Source organism: Eschscholzia californica, unplaced genomic scaffold (genome assembly GCF_041429995.1).
Source record: "Eschscholzia californica isolate CP2 unplaced genomic scaffold, dmEscCali1.0.p SCAF_1, whole genome shotgun sequence".
Taxonomy (NCBI): domain Eukaryota; kingdom Viridiplantae; phylum Streptophyta; class Magnoliopsida; order Ranunculales; family Papaveraceae; genus Eschscholzia; species Eschscholzia californica.
The window spans coordinates 348,955-372,145 of record NW_028238198.1 but is presented as its reverse complement, the minus strand read 5'-3'; the positions used below and the strand labels follow the sequence as shown (position 1 = coordinate 372,145).

At 37.7% G+C, this 23,191-nt stretch overlaps 2 protein-coding genes and 2 pseudogenes across 4 annotated transcripts; 2 read left to right on the top strand and 2 right to left on the bottom strand.

The window, feature by feature from the left end:
- The first annotated feature begins 5,211 nt into the window (after positions 1–5,211).
- Positions 5,212–8,291, top strand: LOC147562829 (catalytic/ hydrolase). Its single transcript, XM_086673360.1, has 10 exons — positions 5,212–5,493; positions 5,584–5,655; positions 6,318–6,397; positions 6,636–6,735; positions 6,831–6,884; positions 7,149–7,226; positions 7,379–7,476; positions 7,571–7,628; positions 7,707–7,828; positions 7,926–8,291. Exons 1-10 carry the CDS (start codon positions 5,278–5,280, stop codon positions 8,092–8,094), a joined length of 1,047 nt encoding a protein of 348 aa, XP_086529486.1. The 5' UTR covers positions 5,212–5,277; the 3' UTR covers positions 8,095–8,291.
- A 218-nt stretch (positions 8,292–8,509) lies between these two features.
- LOC147562827 (pentatricopeptide repeat-containing protein At1g08070, chloroplastic pseudogene) lies at positions 8,510–12,749 on the top strand (annotated as a pseudogene). Its single transcript, XR_015239742.1, has one exon. The product of XR_015239742.1 is annotated as a pentatricopeptide repeat-containing protein At1g08070, chloroplastic pseudogene (transcript).
- On the bottom strand, positions 10,133–12,332 carry LOC147562828 (pentatricopeptide repeat-containing protein At3g62890 pseudogene; annotated as a pseudogene). Its single transcript, XR_015239741.1, has one exon. The product of XR_015239741.1 is annotated as a pentatricopeptide repeat-containing protein At3g62890 pseudogene (transcript).
- Positions 12,750–13,042: 293 nt separating the features above from the next.
- LOC147562826 (uncharacterized) lies at positions 13,043–22,115 on the bottom strand. The gene is made up of 10 exons (XM_086673330.1): positions 21,436–22,115; positions 20,518–20,580; positions 20,296–20,390; positions 18,915–19,718; positions 17,824–18,010; positions 16,925–17,722; positions 14,651–16,825; positions 14,465–14,537; positions 13,827–13,975; positions 13,043–13,661 (listed from the first exon to the last, which is right to left on the bottom strand). The coding sequence occupies exons 1-10, from the start codon at positions 21,509–21,511 to the stop codon at positions 13,345–13,347; spliced, it is 4,737 nt and encodes a 1,578-aa protein (XP_086529456.1). The 5' UTR covers positions 21,512–22,115; the 3' UTR covers positions 13,043–13,344.
- Positions 22,116–23,191: the final 1,076 nt, after the last annotated feature.

Here is a 23,191-nt window from a genome sequence, read left to right as displayed (position 1 = left end):
GGTTTGATGTTATCTTAACTAAATTTGTTCACTTTTGACATAAGGCTAATTTCAATCTTCAGTCTCCAATCATAAATTTCAAAGGAAATTTAGTAAAGTGGTATAGTCCAAGTTTGTTGAAGAAATAGGTGAAATAACAGAATATTTCAAGATCTAACGAGCCAAGCCCAACAAACAACTTTTTCTTCGTTCACGCCAAATACTATGTCTTATAAAATTGATACTAAATCATTTTGACACATTTCAACAAAAAAATAAACTCATCCTGATACACCCATATGTGAGTATTTACCTTTTGATGTCTCAAGTCAATATCTATATCTAGTCAAAAAGAGTAAAAATTAAAACTAATGAGAATTTTATTCATTTACTAAAAAAGGATCATGTTGTAGGTTATAAAAATGAACTCTCTCCATAACCTCAAATAGAATAAAAAAGAAATATGGCAAATGTATTGAAGTTTTTCTTGGTTTTGTTTGTCTTTCTCTTCTTCATGGAATGCAGTGAGTAAACATTGTGTCATCTCCTCAATGTTTTTTCTACCCCATATATAATATTGCTAGAATTTACTTATTCACATCTGAAATCTGAATTTGCACGCAATTCACGAAACACTTACGAACTAAAACGATAATATGTTGTATATGTAGGTATGGGGCAATGTAATTATCATGGTATCCTCATCCACCAAAGGGAAACAGGAAACAAAATAGATGGAAATTCCGAATTCCAAGTTAATATTAAAAGTAATTGTGATTGTTTTCAATCTCAAGTGATTATTAGATGTCCAGGATTTCACAGCATAAAACAAGTTGATCCTAGCATTTTCAAGAAATTGGAAGGTGGAAACTGCTTATTGCTCGAAGGCAGACCTTTCTCTCGATTACTACCTATAACTTTCAGATACTCTTGGCATAAACAAATTTATTTGACTCCAATTAAATCTGTTGTCAAATGTTAATGGAATGCTTGAAATTCATATAATGTGTATTAATTTGTGATGCCTATTATGTCATATTTTAGAATTATTAATGAATAAGGAAATCCAATATGTTGTGGAAAATGTGTTAGTTATCCTTGGTGAAGTTTTATTTTTGTGGCTATATTTGTGAGAAGTATATTTGCATGGGATCTTTATTCTTTAGTCAAATCTAAATGTTTCATGTAAGAAAAAAAATCCCATCTTGAGGTGTTGAGTTCAAAATATTCCAAGATATTTGAAGAGAGAAGATTGAGTTTCACTTATTTACTCTATAAGTATAATATAATTTAACAATGTTACTATAGATAGAGATATTTAGTTATAGATAGATAGATATAATTTAATAAAGCCAGCGCTTTGGGAAAAGCTAAATAGTTTCCGGGGTGTGAAGACTTGGTCAAAAATTAGTCAATTTTGTTTGACAAATTTATTTTGTAAATTGTTAGGGGGAAAAATAAAAAATCTCCACCTCACCTCATCATCTTCACCGGCGAAGGTCGCCGGCCGGCGACCTTCAAACATTAAAAAAAAAAAATTCTCTCTCCTCTCTCTCTCTCTCTAAAAAAAAAAATATTTTAAGACCTAGATCTGGTCTGTTCGACCAGATCTAGGTCCGTTCTGTTCGACCAGATCTAGGTCCGTTCTGTTCGACCTGATCTAGGTCCGTTCTGTTCGACCAGATCTAGGTCCGTTCTGTTCGACCAGATCTAGGTCCGTTCTGTTCGACCAGATCTAGGTCCGTTCTGTTCGTGAGGAACAAATCTGTTCCTCACGAACAGACCAGATCTAGGTCTTAAAACAAAAAAAAAAAAATCTTTTTTTTAGAGAGAGAAAGGAGAGAGAATTTTTTTTTTCTTTAATGTTTGAAGGTCGCCGACCGGAAAATTGACCGACCGGCGACCTTCGTCGGTGAAGATGATGAGGTGGCAGAGATAGAAGATGAGATGGAGGAGAGAGGTGAGGTGAAGAGTTTTTAATTTTGAAACATATTCCCCATAAAATATGTTGGGTTATTTCCCTAATAGCCCCCAACTTTGTGACCAGCTTCCCGCCTAGCCCCCTAAATTAGCAAAAATACCCATATGGCCCCCTATTTCAGTTATCTTTAACTTCCGTTACCCTCTCTCCTCCATCTCTTTTTCTCTCTCTGCCAAGTCACGCCACATCATCTATCACGCCACATCATCATCTTCTCCGGCATAAGTCGCCGGCCGACCAAATTTCCGGCCGGCGACCTTAAATTTTTTTTTTTTGTTCTCTCTCCAAAAAAAAAAAATTTCTCTCACATCTCTCTCTCTAAACTGTTTCCTTCGCTGGAGTTTAGAGAGAGAGAGAGATGTGAGAGAAATTTTTTTTTTTTTTTTGGAGAGAGAGAGAATAAAAAAAAAAAAAATTTAAGGTCGCCGGCCGGAAATTTGGCCTGCCGGCGACTTATGCCGGAGAAGATGATGATGTGGCGTGACTTGACAGAGAGAGAAAAAGAGATGGAGGAGAGAGAGTAACAGAAGTTAAAGATAACTGAAATAGGGGGCCATATGGGTATTTTTGCTAATTTAGGGAGCTAGGCGGGAAGCTGGTCACAAAGTTGGGGGCTATTAAGGAAATAACCCAAATATGTTTCCCCGGAAAATTTTCAAAATTTTGCATATTCCCTTTAAAATTTCACACCTCAGAAACTATTTAGCTTTCCCCAAAGCGCTGGCCTTTAATAATATTGTTATAGATGGATATAATTTAGAATATCTCTTGTAATGTACTAACGTTATTATGGATAGATATGATTTACTTTTCCATATTAGTTAATAGTTACGAAACTTAGGAAATAACTGCAATCTATAAGAGCATCTCCAATGCGACAATCTTAGAAACTCTGAGTGCCACGTATGATTCTTAGAGTTTTTCCTTAAAAACTCTCTCCAATGCAACATGCTATTTAGATCTCTAAGATGACGTGTCGAGGGTGGAATAAAGATATCTCAAGAGGACACTCTATTTCTAGAGTGTCCTCTTGAGATATCTCTAATTGTCCAACTCATCAATATTTGATTTTCAACCAATTAAGTCTTCCATATTTTCCAAATAACTAATTATTTTTATTTACAAAAATAACCATGCCACATAAGTAAATAAGATAAGTAAAGTTTTGCATTGGAGACACTCAAAAATTAAGGATCTCTATTTTCGCCACCTAGGAATGAGAATCTCAATTGAAACTTGACACATGAGTTAAATAAAGATTTTTTTTTTTGAGTTTTGCATTGGAGATGCTCTAAGTATGAGTTGGTCCATAAAGCCTTTCTCGTCATATCGAAGATTCACTTTATCGCTAGTCGCCTTGGATACCAAGAAGGTTCAATCTGAAAGAGAATACGAAGGCATCTGCACAAAGGAAATAGGGTCCTGGCCAAAATTATGGTGATTATTAATAAATCTATTACTGGTTTCTCTGTGAATGTAATTCGGAATTATAGAGGAACAACTCAACCGTGTTAAATTATCGTGTCGATTATTTCAATTTATGTCTTTGATTATCACATAATCCTAAATTTAACATTGCATTCTAATTTGTCTGTTTTGTAAAAATTTAATTCTTGCTCGATATTTAAACTAGAAATATTGGATATAATGGAGGCAAATGGATTTGTACCGTTCACGAAAAAGATGTATAACCAAAGAGAAAGGGTAATATGTGTACCCAAATGAGAGCGTAAGTTTGTTTCTACATTACTATAAGGCAGTCGATTAACTAATTAGTAGGGGTGAGCAAAAATCGAACCAATAATCGCCCGAACCAGACCAAGGTGAACCGCGTCGGTCGATTTTAGGGCCGAAAATATCACTGTTCGACTCGGTTCGGTCGAAAAACCGAGCAACTTAAATCGGTTTGGTGGCTTGAGTTTTCAAGAACCGCCCAAGCCGAATCGACCGAACCTAATGTATTTATCATACTAAAATATTATATATAGAAGTAGAGAGTAAGAAATACTAAACTTTAGCAAAAAAAAGTTCTGAATTATCTTAAATTATTAATAATTTAATAAAGTTTAAAAGTGTTAAACGGAAAAAGAAAGAAATGAAAAGAATCCTAATCAAGAGTAAGAAATTTATTTTTTATGCAATGAAATGAATTGTTCTCGGCTAAACCGATCAACTGAGCCGAACCAAACCGGGTGGAACCATGTCCGTCAGCTGAATAATCGGTTCAACTTCGACCGACGATTTAGTAAACCTCCATTTATTGATTTGACTTCGGCTCAAGTTAAAATCGAAAAAAATCGACCATTGCTCACCCCTATTAATTAGAGTTACCCCTTAAACTCAAATCGATCTTTTTGGAAAGGAATAAGAACATTTTGGACATTTTCGCAACATCTAACTGATTTCATTAGCAAATAGGTAGGTTTTTATATAATTGGTTGTTATACACTAATTCTTTCATGTGAGACTATTCTCAAATTAATGGTAAAATTAGGAACCCTAATATTCTCAAAAAAAAGTTCTGTTGCAACATCAAAGTCAAAGTTGATTAATTGAAAAGGTCAGTATTTTGGGAAAACAAGGCTAGTTTCCCGGGAAAAAGGTAAAAACAAAAAAAAACATAAACCAAACATACCCTTAGCATCGCCGGCAAAATGTCGTTGGCCGGAGGTGTCTGATGTCGTCCGAATTCTTATCTCTTCACTCTCTCTCTTTCTCCTGTCTCTCTCTTCACACACTCTCTCTCTTTCTTCTGGTTCTCTTCTCTCCATATCTAACTCCGGCAAAGGGGAGGAACCCCTTCGCCGGATTTCTTGTTTTCAGACGACCAGACAAGATCTGGTCTCGTCTGGTTCAGACGAAACGAGATGAGACCAGATCTCATCTAGTCTGGTTTCCAAACGAAGGGGTTCTTCCCCTTCGCCGGATATATAGAGAGAAGAGAGATGAGAGAGGGAGGGAAGAGATGGAGAAGATAGACAAAGAGAAATGAGAGACGAAGATGTGTTGCCGGGTGAATCTCGCCGGAGTTTATAGTGAAGGTCGTCGGAGTTCACAATGAAGGTCGCCGGAGTTTATGGTGAAAGTGGGATAGGAACCAGAGGGAAGTAGTTGAAAATATAAGTGTTTGGTAGAAGAAAAAAATTTGTTTCTACTCAAAATTTTGTACCTCCAGAAATTTCTTTATTTGCCAAATGACCAACCATTGGAAAACACTAAAATAATGTCAAGTACACGTGTCAGGCACGGAGGGAAGTTGGATATTTGAGATCAGAACCAATAGTAGAACTAGAACCAATAGTAGAACTAGAAGAGAAATGGCAACAGTGAGACTGAAACCTCTGATTTCATCAATCACATTTTCTTCTCCTTCAACAACAAGACCCTCAATTCCATTTTTTCCCAAATTTCGATCTCGGATCTCTGCAACAAAAATGGCGACGAGTAAGAGTGATCAAAACTCTCTTTCTACTTCTTGTAGCAAACTCAAAATCATTGATTCCCATTTGCATGTCTGGGCATCTCCTGAGGAGGTCAGTAACACTACTGACTACCCACACCTCAACTTTTAACTTTGTTTTGGCATAAACCCTAGTTTCTTCTAATCTTATTGGGTTTAATAGGCTGCAGATAAATACCCATATTTTCCTGGTCAAGAACCTTCCCTACCTGGTAATGTCGACTTCTTGCTCAAGGTATGGTTATACCCATTACTCAGAATTTGATTGAGCTCACTCATTTAGGAGTGATATTTGTGTTATATTAGTTTTGTTTGGTTTGTGAGATTAGAATTGAATTGAGTAAACTAAGCATGAGGATGTATAAAGGTTGGGATCTGGGTTTCCAATTAATCCAGAACAATAAGAATTGAGTTGGGCTGTGTTGAAATTGCCTTGAAGATGGGTCGCTATTTACCACAAAAAGCGAACAGAGAAACAGTTCACCCGAAACTTTGGCATGGTCCGTTTACTTATATGTCTTGTAAAGGGTGGTTATCAATGTAAGGGGTGTATCCTGCTTTTAGGTTTCATCTTGCTGCTTTTGTAGCTTGTACTTCTTTGATGCACTATTTGCAACTTTGCTTTAACATATGACCCTTTTCCATAAAAGAAAAACGTGAACATGGAAGGAGAAGTTCTAGTTCACAGAATGACAGAAAGTTAGAAAGATGCGGTCACAGACCCAACTTCGGTGTGCAAAACATGAAGTCAGGGATGACAGGGGTGTATGCTGGATTTAGTTGCGCGTCAATATGTTCGGTCAACACAGAAAAGATGCTTCATTTCAAATACATTTAATGAATAAGTTATGTTATGCGTTTTCTTTTTACCTGTTTTTCTCATTCTTCTCTTTACAGTGTATGGGGGAAGCTGAAGTAGACGGTGCACTCATAGTGCAGCCCATCAATCACAAATTCGATCATTATTTAGTCACAAGGTCTGCCAGAATCCGACTTTTCTTTTTGGCTTACACGTTACCGAAGAGTTCAACATTTTCCTACAGACAAAGCAAACCCATTAGTAAATATTGTTAACCGAGGACCACGCACTCAACGTTAGAAACCATTTTCGTTTCTGCTGAATCTGCCTTGAAGATTTGTGCATCTTTATCTATATTAAAAGCCAAATGATTTAAGGTTAATTTGATTCAGAAAACAGTTGTTTTGTTTTAACAGTGTCTTGAAGAAGTACCCGTACAAATTCGTCGGATGTTGCCTTGCAAACCCTGCAGAAGATGGGACTGGAATAAAACAGCTTGAAGATCTTGTTCAGAAGGTTAGTCAGAGTCAGATGCCCTGACAGTATGAGATTACTAATAGTTTTACCCTCAAAGGCTCGTGCTAACAATTCCGATCTTCCTCTTGATTCAGAATGGATTTCGTGCTGTTCGGTTCAATCCATATTTATGGCCTTCTGGGCAGAAGGTAACATGTTCATCTTCTGGGTAGCCAATATGTAGTGATTGCTTCTTAAAGAAACTTCGCGAATTCTTCCGTAGTTCCGTAACGCCGCAGAGACTAGAAAATGTTTAGTTTGTGTATGATCAAAGACTAAAGCTTTTTTTTTATCCAAAAAAAGATTAACTTAAGCTTTTTAACATGGAGATTAATCACCTTCCAACTTAGATATGATATAAAACGTATATGGTTCTTCCAGATCCTCACTCAAGTATTCTATCTCTCATATAGATGACAAATGAAGTTGGGAGGGCATTGTTCTCTAAAGCAGGAGAACTTGGAGTACCAGTGGGATTCATGTGCATGAAGGTATTTCCTTAAAATCGCTTTCCCCGTAAATTTATTGCTTTCACCTATTTCATCAACGATAATGAGGATACCAATTCAATAGATATAAGTGCCTTAGCTTTATAAATGCATGAAATCGTAATGGTTATTTATCGACAGATAATTCCTTGCAGGGTCTTAATCTGCATATTTCCGAGATCGAGGAACTCTGCTCCGATTTTCCATCAACAGTTGTACTGCTTGACCATTTTGGTTTCTGCAAGCCACCAATGTATTTTCCTTGATCTGCCGTGTGAAATCATCTTTTTTATCTTTGCCTTTGTCGGTAAAGAACCAAATACTTAAATGTAATATTGTCTTTGCAGAAACGACGAGGAGAAGAAGACATTCTCTGATCTTCTTAACCTATCTAGGTTTCCCCAGGTAATCATGAATGAATGTCTTTCTAAACGATTATAAGTGCAAATATCTCATCCTGTCCTAAACAAGAAAAGTGGGCAGGTCTATGTTAAGTTCAGTGCTTTGTTTAGAATCTCAAGGAAGCCATATCCATATGAAGACACATGTGAACTTCTTTCCAAAGTCATCTCCAGCTTCGGTGCAAACCGGGTAATGTGGGGCAGGTAATATCCATTGTTACTGCAACTTTTTTTAGTCGAAAAATTGACCGACTAAGAACATGAAAGATCTAAATTTCCATGTCAACATTCTTATGTGCAGCGACTTCCCATTTGTAGTTGCTGAATGCGGTTATAAGGAAGCAAAAGAAGCCGTTTTACTTATCGGGAAGAAAGTACCATTGTCATCTTCTGATTTAGAATGGATAATGGGAAGAACTGTGATGAAACTCTTCGAGGGTTCATGGGTTTCTAACCAGACAGCTCCTTGATCTTGATTTTGTCTGTAAATGAAATTTTTCATATTCCGTTTTGTTGTCTTGTAGATTACTTACGCGTGTTTATGACACTTGTGACTTTTTCTCACAAATTATTTCATATGCTTTTAGACATTGTAGATGATACGTATATCTCTCCATTGCAGATACCAGGATTCATATCTTACTGTTTCAATAAATAGTTGTAAAAATGTTTGATCGGTGTGAAGTAAAACCCAACAACAATGATGTTCTTAGATCAACTCCGACTTAGACCTCTTACTTGACCGTCTCTGATAATTTCATCGAGATGCGTGTTTTGATCTCTAGAAATGCTATTTTGAAATCTCAAGTAGGTGGTCTATAAATAGAAGTTAGTCTAGATTTTTTTTTTCTTACCCCTTATTTTTGGAACCTCCATTTTTGAAGCATGAGTACCCTTGTCATTAACTACAAACCTCAAATTCCAATTTCTTATTACCACCAACCTGAAATCCACTCTGTTTTTAGATCAAAACAATCCCAAATTCTTAATCTCAATTTACTCAAGAAATCCTCAAAATTGGACCAATTCAAGCAACTACACACACAAATTCTCAAAAACCCATCTCATCAAACCAATTTTCTTCTTTCCAAGCTTCTTGAATCATTAGTAGACTCGACCCACATTGACTATGCTACCCAAGTGTTTGAGAAAATGTCTGAACGAACTACTTTCACCTTCAACACCATGGTTAGAGGGTACGCCATTAAAGGTGATAATATAAAAGGTATTCGCATTTATATACAAATGAAAGCTCAAGGACTTCAACCTGATAATTTCACTTACCCATTTCTTCTAAAGGCTTGTACCAATCTTAATCAAGGCAAGATAGTACATACCCTTATTCTCAAAAACCCCGGTTTCGAAAGTGATATTTATTCTCAAACTTCTCTGATTAGTTTCTACTGTGGTTATGGTGATCTTGAATATGCTAGCAAGGTGTTTGTCAGAATGCTTGACACGAATGTAGTTTCATGGACAGCAATGATCACAGGTTATATGAAGCAGAAGAGATACATTGAAGGACTTGCTCTGTTTCACCAAATGCAGATAGAAGGAATTGAGATAAATGAATTCACTTTAGTTAATGTTCTCTCTGCTTGTGCTCGTCTCGGAGCTTTCGAGATGGGCAGATGGGTTCATGAATATATCAATAGGAAAAAAGTTTTCTTGAATCCTACTTTAGCTACTGGATTGATAGACATGTATGTAAAATGTGGATACATCGATGTAGCGTCCCAAGTTTTCAATAAGCTTACTGAAAAGAGTGTATGTACATGGAATTCGATAATTGGTGGACTTGCCATGCATGGGTATGGAGAAGAGGCACTTGAGAGGTTCAATCAAATGCTAATGGGAGACACAAAACCAGATCATATCACATTTCTTGGTGTTTTATCAGCTTGCATACATTCAGGAATGGTGGAAAAAGGCAAGAATTTGTTCTATTCAATGACTAGAGATTACGGGATTGAACCTAATATCAAGCATTATGGGTGCTTGGTAGATCTTTTGGGAAGGGCGGGTCATTTAAAAGAAGCATATGAAGTGATGAAAAACATGCCGATAAAACCAAATAAAGTTCTTTGGGGGGCATTACTAAATTCTTGTAGTACTCATGGAAACGTCGAACTGGCCGAGACTGCAATTCAAGAACTTATCAAATTAGAACCCTATAATGATGGTAATTATGTTCTTATGTCGAATATATATGCAGCTAAGGGTCAATGGGAGAATGTTATTAGAATGAGGAGGCTCATGAGAGATAAAGGCATTCATAAGATACCGGGTTCTAGTTCGATTGAGGTGAATAATGTAATCCACGAGTTTGTAGTTGGAGATAGTCGACACCCACGATCTAAGGAGATATATTCCATGTTGGATGATCTTGCACTGAAGTTGCAGGATGTAGTTGGTGAAAGACTCAAACATTATTAAGAATGGGCAGAGTTCTTGCAGAGGTTAATTGTGAGAGATGAAATGAAACCTGACAGATACAAATGAAGCAGATTGATGGGTAAGATCCACAGATCATTATATGGAACGAAATCGTGTTACCATATGTTGTAAAGTGTCTCTTTAATATACATACACAATTCTTTGATGGCTTGAACAAAAGAAAACGATAATGTTACCAATAATCACAACAAGAGCAAGACCCATCCCTGAAATGATGAAACCGGCTACAATCCCTAACAACTAATTGCCTGCTGTAATACTTAGAGACCATCTTCATGAAACCATGGCAATCCTTACAGACTCGAAGATTCTTAACGATCCGAATTGGAGTTCCATGATCTGAACTTAGAAGTCCAAAAGCAACAGCCAACTTCTCACTATGGTGTATAAGTGTTTGCTCTTTCTCATTCATGTCCACGTCGTGCAATGCCGATTGAAGACATGGAACATATCCTTCGGTTTTCAACCTCTTAATGATCTGGTCTAAATTCTCATAGATTTCCTTGCACTGAGGATGAGCTCGATCTCCTGCAAAGAATTCATTCACAACATGATTTATTTCGATCGAACTACATCCAGGTTTCTTTTTTACACCCTTCTCCTTCATCATCTTCCTTAATCTCACTGCTTCATTGAATCTACCAGCTTTAGAGTATATATTTGACAGAAGTACATAATTCCCACAGCTTTGAGGTTCCAGTTCTATAAGACGAAGTGCTACTTCTTCTGCTAGCTTGACATTTCCATGAATCCTACAAGCACTGAGCAAAGCTCCCCAAACTATCGGGTGAGGTTCCATAGGCATATTCTTGATGAGTTCATGGGCCTCGTCTAAATGCCCGGCTCGCCCAAGAAGATCCACCATACACCCGAAATGTTCTACCTTTGGTGTCAATCCGAACTCGTCTCTCATTATCTGAAAGTAATTCATTCCACGATCGACCATACCCACGTGACTACAAGCTTTCAAGAGCCCAATAAACGTGACATCGTTTGGTTTCAATCCTTCGTTTCTCATAAATGTGAAAATCCTAAATGCTTCATCTTCTCTCCCATGAATTGCTAGGACTTCAATCATTGTGTTACACAAGAAAGTGTCCTTTATTTTTGCATTATCGAAAACTCTTTGAGCTTCTTCAACACTTCCACATTTTCCATACATATCTATCAACGAAGTATTAACATAAATATCCATCTTGATTCTATTCCTATTAATATAACCATGAATCCACTGTCCTAAATCAAGTGCACCAAGATGAGCACAAGCTGGAATCACTGAGACAACTGTTACTTCGTTCGGCTTAACATCTGAACTCTGCATCACTCTAAAGAACTCCAACGCTTCTGAAAATCGTCGATTGTGAACATAACAAGTAATCAAAACATTCCAAGAAACAACATTTCTTTTAGGCATTTGGTCGAAAAGTCTTCGAGCAGCCTCACAATCACCAACCTTAGAATACCCAGAGAGCATTGCATTCCAAGAGATAATATCTCTTTCAGTCATTTCATCAAACAACTGTTTTGCAATCTCAATATCTCCAGTTTTACAGTACATATTAACCAAAGTATTCCAGGAAGAGAGATTCTTCACTGGACTTTGATCAAAAAGTTCTCTAGCTTTATTAAACTCCCCACATTTTACATAACCAGCAATCATTGTGTTCCAACAAATAACATCTTTATCATTAACTCTATCGAAAACGGAACGGCCAGAATCGGGAAACCCACAAGCACAATACATATCAATGAGTGAAGTTTGAACAACAACTCTGGCATCAAAACCAGTTTTCATAACAATCCCATGTACCTCTTTCCCAATCTCTATCCTCTCAAGGTTAGAAATTGATCTCATAACTGATGGAAATGTGAAAGAATCACAGAAAACAGAACGAATTCGCATAAGGGAATAAATACCCAAAGCTTCTTGATGGTAGCCATTTTCTGAGAACCCTTTAATCATGGCATTGTAGAAGAAGATTTTAGGTTGGTGGATATTGTGAAAGACTTGAGAAGCATAGTGCATTGAATTGGAGATAGAACAGCATAAGAAGAGTTGGCCAAAAACAAGGTCGTTTTGAGTGAGACCAGTTTTGATTAATTGAGCATGAAGAGTTTTGAGTTGGAATGGAGTTTTGGGAGATTTGAGAGAAGAGAATAAGTGTTCTTCTGTGGATTTGTGGAGTAAAATGGGATCAAGATGGGTTTGAAGAGGGAAAGTTGTTGATGGAGAAGATAAGGAAGAAGCCATGCAAGAAAAACTGACGATTTTAAAAATTTAGCACACAGTGCTAGTAGTAGTGCAACAGGAATCAAGTGAACTCAAGTTTGGGGTAATTCAGCTAACAATAGACCGATTTCGATTTGGTGGGTGTATATCAAAAGAAAAGTTTCAGAAAATTTCTGTAGGTGCCCTGACTGTTCATTTTTGTTCCTCTTTAATTTTCCTATAGAACCACACCTATAAAGAAAGAAAAATAGTGAAGGAAAAATAGTGTCTCACTGTCAAACATTTTCTTATTATTCTCCCCAAAATTGCAAATCTTTCTCCATCCTCTTTGATCATATTCTCATTAAAATTGTAAGTCTTTGATCGTGTTCTCATTAAAATTGCAAGTCTTCCTCCATCTTCTCTGATCATATTCTCGCTAAAATTGTAAGTCTCTCTCCAGATCCCCGACCGTATTTTTGTTGTCTTGGTCTTGGACTTCGCTAGTGGTTGTGGAATGGAATCCTAGAGGGAGTTGTAAAGTTTAACTTTAATTTGAGTGTAACATATACATCTTTTAAATGAAAGGACCAGAGTTCAAATCGCGAGGAAAAACTGGATAGTTCTCATAAGGTTGACATCCGCGAAGGTCCCCCAAAGATGTCAGCCACGAAAGAGGCTTGAACCTTTAATTGTATCATCACCAACAGATCTGACTATAACTAACTATACATCCTGCTATAGAACTAGAATTGGCAGAAGCCCTAATAACATTCTTTATATGGTAAAGGAAGATTTGTCTTTACAAACTCTCCTCCTTGCTCATCTCCTTTTCTTTAGTATTATGTATTTGTCAAGGAACATTACACTTGACTTGTATCCATCTGACATCTACCCCCAAATCTTTATTAAAAGTATCTCTTTGTGCAAGAAGAAGATCAAAAACATAAAACCTAAGATCTTTTAAAGCAGCTGCCCCCTAGGGTTGCTCTTGCTACAAATGTAAGCCACAGTTCCTGATATATCAAACAACAAACAAAGGTTTGAGTCCCAATCAATCTTCTGCACCTCGGATCTCGCCAACGTTGGTGCGGTTGCTGGTGACCTTGAATCCAAGAAGGGATGGATCTATGTTCCTACCCTTCTTCCCTTTCTTTTTTCCAATCTTACTCCCTTGTCCACCTACTTCCGACCACTCCATGCTATCATCATCTACCGTTACTATCTTCTTGCTTCCACTCTTGACCATGCCCGTGAAGGATGTCTCTGAAACATTGTTGTCACTGACAGATGCAGTTCTTCCTGGTTTCATGGTCTCTTTCTTTCCGAGAACTTCAGAATTCTGAGCTCCGGAGTAGTCTCCACTTCCCACTGGTTTCACGTTTTTCAACATAATTAGTGAGCAGTGAATTAGAAAATAATATGAGCACAAAAGAGTAGATGCTGGACAAATTGAACTCCGAAGAAATACTCAGATGCTCTGAATGATTGTTTAGGAAGAAAGAACTGTGTTCTAGAAAAAGACTATGTCTGTACCATCATCAGTTGCAATGTTCAATGAACTCCTCCCTTTGATAGTTGCAGCAGAAGCTAGTTCAGAAAAACCTTCCTGTGATGATAAAACACGTACTGCTTGCGGATATGCACGAGAAGAGTTATCGAACCCTTTTGATTGGATAACAGCCCTGTCAACAAAAGAAGGAAATAGAAATCAGAATATTTCCAAAAAAAATGTGGATTGTCAACAATTCACCTATCCTAAAGTGATAACCATTCGAAACCTCAGCCTGTTTGCTGTAATCCAGGGAATAGAGCTGTGTTATGGCCAGAACTGATTTCTAGATAATCAGCACTGCCTTCATCATAAAATGAGTTTAAGCTTCTCAACAAAAAAAAAAAACTATATATATATATATAATGAGTTGAAGCAGTGGGTCATGTAACGTCATTGAACCACAGACATTAACATGTCGGTATTAACAGAAGTCATTTTAACCCTATCTTGAGATAATAATGGAAGAGTATAACTTAAATGGGCTGAACCTACCGAATAACATCAACAAAAAAGTTATATTGAAGTCAGCGAAAGCTTATGCTTGATAAAAACTCAAAAACAAAACAAAATGCAGAAAACAGACTGTTTGGCAGAGCCGTCATGAAATACATAAACTTACCTGTCTTTAGCAGAGTCTTCATGAAATGCATTATCAAGGCCACTCTCGCCGTTGTAGAAGCGAAGATTTCCACCTACAAGATTTTATTTCGTATCTCATGAGCAAACTGTAGTATGCAGCTCTAAGCAACAATACTTAAAACATGGCCTTTCAGCTAAAAGAGCAAGGATGTACAAAACCAGATACCAGAGTTGCCAATTGAAGAATGCCTAACACGGGTGCTATTAGCCGCTAGCTCCGTAAAATTTGCAGGAACCCGTCCAAATTCAGCAAGGCCAACTTGAGCCCCTGAACTCACTCTGTCTATTGTAACCTTACTTCCCTTCTTTCCTTCTGATGTATCTCTGTCTTCTGATGACTTACCAACTTTTGGCTCGGAAAACTCATTCCCGCTCGAAAACAACTGCTCTTCATCAAGCAATGCTCCAGAAGTGGATCTAAGAGAGAATTCTTCACTAATTTTGAAATTGGTTAATGGATCGTCCCTGCCAAGATTTACCGATCTATCATGCAATGAGTTGCCCGCATCAGAATGATTTGGGATACCTATGAAAGAATTGTTTACACCTCCATGTTGATCTGTGCGGAGGCTGAATGGATTATTTGACAAACTTGACCCAGTTGGAACCCATGACCTAAGGTCTTCAGACTGAAAGCCCTGTTGCTGATGGAGCAGGTCCATTAAAACTCTGTCTGAGATTTCACCATTCAGTCCAGTTGGTACCCTTGAACTTGGTTGTTCAGATAAAACGCTAATTGCTGACTCCCTTCTCTGCCTTTCTGCTTCAAGATGCATTCGATGAGAGTGGGATGCAATCCAGTTATTTCCATGGTGTTGCTCATTGCTCTCAAACATGCGGCTGTCAATTGCATTTAAATGTGAAGCAGGAAACTGGTCGGGGATCTGTGGATGGTGAGAGTGTATACCAGAAGAGAAAGTATTACTCAATTGATTAGCTGAGTGCATCATCTGATGCTCCTGTCTCTCTAAACTTTGAACATGAGCCAGAGCATTTAAAGCTTCCAAGCTCATTCCGGTACCACCATTAGGCGAAGACATTTTGGACCTTTCAAATGGTATAGAGTTTGGCTCGTAAAGCCCTTGCTGCCTCAGCTGATGTAGTGCCATACTTTGTTCACGGTTACTTAACTGCTCTCTGTAAAATAATTCAGACTGATTATCCTGGAGAGGCCAAATCCCAACACCCTTACGCCTCTCTTCTTCTTCCATTTGTTTCTGCTGCAATGAAGCCATTGACGACTGCCTCAGTTGGTCCTGCTCTAGCTGAAAGAGAAGTTGTTGTTCCAACGGATGTATAATCTGTCCCTGTTTTACACGTGATAGAATATCCAGTAATCCATTGTGAGGTTCCCTTTGTGGGGGGCTCTGGCCAAACTTTGCTAGTCTGAGCTGCTGCTCGAGACGTGGATCAGGATGGTTTCCTAGATGTTGTTGCATTTCATGTTGAAGATGTTGCCTCAATAATACCTGATCGACCATGTTATTTGATCTGAGATGTTGGTCTCCCAACTGCCTAAAGCCAGTATGATCGTTCATCTTCTGGTGTAGCAACTGTTCAAGAAGCAACTTCTGTTGTTGTTGTTGTTGTTGTTGTTGTTGCTGCTGCTGCTGCTGCTGCTGTTGTTGCTGTTGTAATTGCTGTTGTTGTTGTTGTTGTTGTTGTTGTTGTTGTTGTCGTTGTTGCATTTGAAGAAGCTGCTGCTGCAACTGATATTGACGATCCTGCTGAAGCCGCAGTTTTAACACATGTTCAACTTCGGCACTTGGCTGATGCATCAACTGTTGCTGGTGAAGAGGAGTTCTGCTCTGAGAAACAACGGCATTTCGTAACCGCTCTATGGCAGAGCTTGGTAATTGCTGAGACGTAGAGAGTATTGCTTGTTGAAGCTCCGGCGGGTATGATAAAAACTGTTCTATTACCTCATTGCCACTATCTTGATCTACATGTGAAAAGTGACCTTTGTCCCGGACATCTTGAAAGTAATTAGGGTCAGAAGCCACATTTCTTCTGTAACCATCAGTCCTATCAAACATGCTCTGCTTGGGATCCGCAAAGGGGTCATCCATTCCAACATTAGTTTTCATATAGCGTCCATCATCAGCAATTTCACCAGATATGCCTGACAACTGGAGGCGCTTAACATGTTGGCTTTCAAGCTCAGACCACAAAAGACCAAAAGGATGCAACTTATCATCATTATTATTTGTTGTGATCTCAGCATTGTTATCCGTGAGAACAGGGTAGTTTGTAGATTTTGGCATTAATTCATGGGGGTTGCTGTAAGATTTTCCAAAAGGATTATCACTGCTACTCCCTGGACTTCCAGGAAACATGACACCTGCAAATAAGGAAAAGAATAATTATAATAACTGAAAACACAAACTAATCTTTTTGTAGCAAGTACATACAAGTTAATCAAGATAACAAATCAACTAACCTTTGTCTTGCAAAACAAAGTCATGCAAGTTCTGACCATCTGGATAACGTGGTTCCATGACATCTTCCTGCTTTGAGATATTGGAGTGAAGATGGTGAACTGAAACACCGTCATAATCAGATGAGGCCCAGTGCTGGTTCTCAGATATATTTGAACCAGGAAAATCAGGAACTGAATTTGGTGCAACAGCATCATACTGATCCAGCATAGGAACAATACTGGTACCAGAGATGGATTGAGATTTAAGTCTCAGATGTGGCATGATATCTCCAAGTTCTTGAAAAGGTGATCCTTCGGGAGCATCAGATAGACATACCAGTAAGTCAGTTCCAAAAAAGCCCTGATCGAACCATGAAATGATGTCAACACCCAAGAATGGCCCCTGGATCTCCCCTTGAGGATCCCTATAGAACAAACTCCACTCTTCAGGAGGGATGCCCCTTTCTAATGCACTAGCCTCTCCATTACTACTCAGACGCTGGTTATTGGTACTCGGGACCTCTAGGAGAGGTATAGGGTCAAATAAAGAACTAGAATCATCAGGTAGTTTGTTACTAATATCACGGGAAGCAGTTGAATCAACATTTTCAAGTTCAGGAAGCTTAACTAAACCAGAATCTCCAGTACACCCATTTTCAACAGCTTTGAGGTCAGCATCATGATTGGTATCAACTAGCTTTTTCTGAACATTTGTATCATAATTCTTTGTAAGAGGTGTAGACAAACCACTGGATTGGTCCTCGTTCCCAACTGCGGTAGTAACATCATGTCCATCTTCTTTATGATTTACTTCTTTTGCTGAAACAAAAAAAAGACAGCAATTTTCTTAAAATTAAATAACGAAATTGCATTTCATAGACAACAAGCACTGGTCATAAGCTGAACAAGTAATCCCTTACCAACCAACAAGTTATTTTGTAGAAGATGGCTACTTCTGGGTAAAGGACGGTCTTCACTTTCTCCAGAACCAATTCCTTGACCTTTAGCTGTCAAATCTCCATTGGATTTCATACTCTTTTCTCTTGATGAATGATATAAAACCCCACTCCCACTGAGTTTCCCCTTCCTTATGTCAGTGAGAACAGCCTGTGGAGCATAGTTAAAATAAGATTCCTTAAAATACTGTGAAGACATAAAATGTGCAGTTAAAAGCAGAGACTATTATTAATGGCGCAGTCTAATTTATATAAGGGAAAAAAGGAAACTAGCTAAACAAATTTTCAGATATACAAAAAAGATGTGGAGCCCGAAAAAGAATAAACCCGGAGAATCATAATACTTATCAGTAGCCAGTAAAGGATAAACCACGAACAGGATGAACTGCATTAACTTAATAACTGATATTGATATGGCAGCAAAAACATACTGATAGATGATACGAATGGGTAAAAATCTAAAAGAACGGAAAGGCATTAACTGACTCAAATAAGAAAGTAAGTTAAGAGGTGACGTGGAGATCGCATGACAGTATTAAGAGCCAGCTCTGCGTATCCCCAGTCGCCCAGTGAGCAAAATATGGATATACAAGTATACAAATCGGGACCACCTTTTCTTAGATTAACTATCTAATCCACATTAAAATTGGTTCAGCATCAGATAAGTTGCCATATTAACTATCTAATCCACTATTTTATGTTACCTACAATCACAGACATTAAGGAAAAAAACATATGAGAATATTCTCATCCAGACACAAGGTTTCTCCTATTGTGTAACCAACTTCAGGCAGGCAAGAACAAAACTGCATCCTATCAGAGAAGGCATTCGTGGAAATGCAATCTGAACATGTATGTTTGCATAACCAATTTCAGGCAAGTTAGCAGGACAAGAAACAGCACGTAGCAAATAATTTGATAGATACTTCAATTCATTTCAATTTTCTGCTTCGTGGTTCAGGATTTGAAGTAATAATAATAACTAAAGAAAAAGAAAATCAAGCACAGTCATTACCAAATTTGCATTACATATATAAATATACATGTAATCTTACCTCCTCTTCTTCATGAGGTGCAACAAAGGCCAAAGGCTCAACTGACTCTGATAGCGTAATAGATGATACTTCGTCCATCGTGTCAGGAAAGGTGACAAAAGATGAAACGAGCTTTTCCTTCCGGTAGATATCAAGAAGTTTCCCTCGGGGGTAGCAAAAGGCATCAACAGATAAACCAGACTTTGCAGATACAGGTCTATCTATATCGGAAGCAGCAGCACCGATCGATGGAATTCCAATGATGCTTGACCTTCCTCGACCAGGAGCAAACCCAACATTTAAGCCCTCCCCACGGCCTCTCCCCAGCCCAAATCCTGGTGCCGGCCGCTGGACTGATGACCCACTTGGATGAACTTCCAGTCGATGACGGGGCCTCCACTTATCGCGAGAATCGGTTTCACGCTCTGAAGCTGCACGATTGGTAACAGATAAAGACTGTTTCTCACTATTGAGTTCTTCCTTCACAGTATCTGTCCTTTTCTCTGTCCGGCTGTCTTTCTCTCTGTCGTCAGGACCCCACCTAGACGACCATTTGCCATCTCGTCGTCGGTCAGAAGGGGCCAATGCCCTACTGTCAGCAGATTCCCTAATTGACACATTGTCACTACGTCGATCGTCTTTTCTCCTGTCTCGTCTACCAGGCAACCCAGTTTCCCTTTCTTCTTCACGCCAGCGGCGACTATTTTCAGTATCAGGGCCAGTCCTTCTTCGGTCTTTCTTCTCCGGAGGCCCATCTAAGCGCCATCCCTCTTTCAGAATGGGATCTGTGGAGATCCCCTGAGGCAGATTGTTTGCACGCAAATCCTGTCACATGTAATAGAATGACAATTAATTTAACTTTAAATAGAAATTTGGTATCACAAGACATGTACAGAGTTCACTTTAAGTCACTTTTCTTTTCTTATGAGTGGTAATCGTGGAAGTTCTTATTACAGCGGGAAAGTAATAATAAGTTCTGTACTACTTGGTATTGTAACGAATTTAGGGTATGAAAATGATACAGTATAAAGGGGAGAAGGTTGGGAAAACTGTAATATGACACTATGTCAACATAACCGCAATGCGTACAACCAATAGTTATATGAATACAGTGTAAATCCCTGAACCTGTGATAAGAATTTAGTATAACAATAAGAAAATGGATAGACACAACCCGATAAATAATGAGGAAACAAAAAATCGAACTGCAGTTCTCAAAGGGGACGGAGTATCGTTATGCATTAAACCATATCCTAATGAGTTTCTTAAAACAGTCCAAAAATATATTATGCTGCGAAGTTATTGCATATTAAAACTTTATAAGTACGTACTGTACGTGCATGGAAACAACAATTAAAATAGAAAACAATTTATACGACAAAAGGAAAGTTTGGATGTTCACCACTGGTCCACCAGAAAGTCCTGTCTTAACATCATTCGGTTTAGCGTAAAGCCATTGAGGAGACAGTGGTATGATGTTCTCCGAAGTGACTTGATCTGCGTATACAAACAATATCATGACAACTACGAAGAAGTTGAGGAAAAATAGCTTTGTTTCTTTGCAGTGTTAAGGAAATACAGTAATTATGTGAAACCAAAGCAAAAGAATCTACAAGAAGATCACCTTTGTATTCATCAACGGACACCATATGCGCCTTATCATTGCCATTCCCCACAGAAACCTCCTCTGCCACGTCAAACAGGGGAAATTATAAAAAAAAAAACCCAAAAAAAAATAACTAACTTCAGTAGCTAATCCAAAACCAAAATAAAAATAAATATTTATACATCGTCAAAAAGGGACACGAAACAACCAACACAAAACAAGAAAGACCAATGCAGAACACAAGTGGAAATTGGAGACACCTCATAAACAAATTACATTAGAAGAATGGTAAGAATATAACTCGTTCAATGGTATAAGAAATTACCGACAACTAAAGGCGGACTGTTAAAGATAACGACTGCAACGACTAAAAATAAATAAGGAAGGATAGTTGTTAAAAGAAGATGAAATGAAATGAACTTGCACGAGTTCATCACAACAGAAAAACATGTTTATTTCGTTCAATCCGATATCACTTTATAAGGCACTGAAACTACCACATCACAACTATCACTTTATAGTTTATAGGGCCAAAACCAACAGCTTATCATATCCTCGTCAAAATTTTAAGTAATATGTATTAGGGTTTAATCTGCAGTTAATCAGAGTTAGAGATCAAACAGAAAATCATTCAACTACAAACCATGAAGAAAGAATTGAGCATCCCGATCTAGTACAGAGCCACATCAAATAACCTATCAGAAACCCTAAAACCTCTAAAAAAAGAATTAACCAACATGAATTGAACAATGACTAATATCCATACTAACAATACAAATTAAGAGTTGACTAAACAATGAGATAACACAACCGCTTATTTCCACTTAGAACCGATCGAATTAATCACTCCGGCTAAGTTCAGATGAATCGGAACATAACAAATCAATAAAAACGACGGAAAATTCTGAAGCATGAATGATACAAACTACAGTATACCTTTGGCAGTAAATTGTTCATCAGACGCTTTCACCGGGATAAGATCCTCCGGTAGATCAACCTTACCTTCAACCATTCTTCTCGGAAAACAACTTCAAGATTGATAAAATCCAACACGAACAAAACCGATACCGATTCAACAACTGAAGTAGAACAAATCGGAATCGGGATCAGTAGAGTGATGAAGAACAAGTGAATCGGGAAAAAGACTTATCGGAACGAAGACGATTGTGAAGTTAGCGGAATATTCTAGGGTTTAGATTTGAGAGAGAGAGAGATGAGTAACGGAATAGCAGAGAATTGTAGAGAGAGAGAGAGAGAGAGAGAGACGAAGACGATGAGAACAGAAAGGGTGAGGGTTTGGGTGGTCAGAGAAGAGCAAGTACGGAGGAGTAAGATTTTGAGAGAGAGATGAAAATAGAATCACAGAGAGAGAGAGATGGGTAAAGATAAAATATTTTTTGTTGGTAGCCGCACAGAGTCACCACACATGTACTTACTAGGTTTATATAGATGACTGAACACTTCACTTCTACAGTTCTACTAGGTTACATATTGGAAAAACGTTTTTCAGTCGACGCCCTAAAAAATAGAAGTATAATACATTTTTTCAAAAATTTATGAATATACCATAAATTTACTAGCCTACCCTGCTACTTGATTCTTTTCGTTGATGGTTTGATTTGTTAGGTTTATTGTTTGAGACTTAACAAAAAAAAATATAATTGTATGAGGTTTTTAACTTTTTTTTTTTTTCTTATAACATACTATACTTATTAATTTATTCAGATGTAGTTTGGTTTGGTGTTTATAATCAATAGTTTATAAATACATAAAAAAAAATGATGAATATCGGTTTCAATTGCAATCCGTGTATTAAATGTCTATTTCATACTTACACAAGTTGTTTACATTTAACTTATGAAGTTTTTTTACTTGGAAATCGACCCATATCAAAGGGTCACCCTAATTGGGTGGTTCAAGCAAGTGAAGGAAAACGTTGAATGATATAAATGTGGAATTCCCACCCGCTCTCCTTCTATATAGTATTGAGATCGAATTATCTGTATCGAATGTTACTGATTATTGTCAGCTACGTGAAGTAAACCACTTAATATGTAAACAATTAATTTGCAAATAATTCATCACTAAGTATGGAATTTAATAATTAAATTTACATTCTTTAGAATTAACTAAAAATGGGTCAAGTTTGTTAAAATGAAACCTTTCTATCCTCTTTCATGACAATGGCATTGGTGTTATTGGTAGCATCATTTCATTTACTATCTGGGTGGTTTATAAACGAAGTATCGCTAATCGAGTATCGTCAGCCTCGGCCCAACTTTGAAAATCAACCCATTTATACATGGGAAATATTAACTGCACTCACCATTTTTGTTACATGCACTCACATCTCCTTTGATTTGAATAAAAAATGCATTTGTAGGAGTGTATGTAACAAAAGTGGTGAGTGCATTTAACATTTCTCATTATACATGGGTGACTTTTTATGGAGTAAACCGGACTGAATGGACTCCTTTGTAATAAAGGATGTTTCTGAAATGGGGTTTCAAAGAAATTCTGGGCTTTCAGTGGGAAGTACTATAGGCACACAAATGGAAATAATGGGCTTTCAAAGTGGAAAAGTTCTAAAGGCACGCACGTAGAAATAATGGGCTTTAAAAGTGGGAAGCGCTGCGGACACACATCTTTTATCGGCCCATGCCATACCCATACCTATCTAAATTGGGTAATT

Coding starts and splice junctions, on each gene's coding strand:
- LOC147562829 (XM_086673360.1), top strand. CDS start 5,278: ATGGCAACAGTGAGACTGAAACCTCTGATTTCATCAATCACATTTTCT. Junction 7,227..7,378: donor TGGGATTCATGTGCATGAAG/GTATTTCCTTAA, acceptor AATTCCTTGCAG/GGTCTTAATCTGCATATTTC. Junction 7,477..7,570: donor GGTTTCTGCAAGCCACCAAT/GTATTTTCCTTG, acceptor TTGTCTTTGCAG/AAACGACGAGGAGAAGAAGA.
- LOC147562826 (XM_086673330.1), bottom strand. CDS start 21,511: ATGGTTGAAGGTAAGGTTGATCTACCGGAGGATCTTATCCCGGTGAAA. Junction 20,581..21,435: donor TGAACAATTTACTGCCAAAG/GTATACTGTAGT, acceptor TTGACGTGGCAG/AGGAGGTTTCTGTGGGGAAT. Junction 18,011..18,914: donor CACCTCATGAAGAAGAGGAG/GTAAGATTACAT, acceptor TATGCTCCACAG/GCTGTTCTCACTGACATAAG.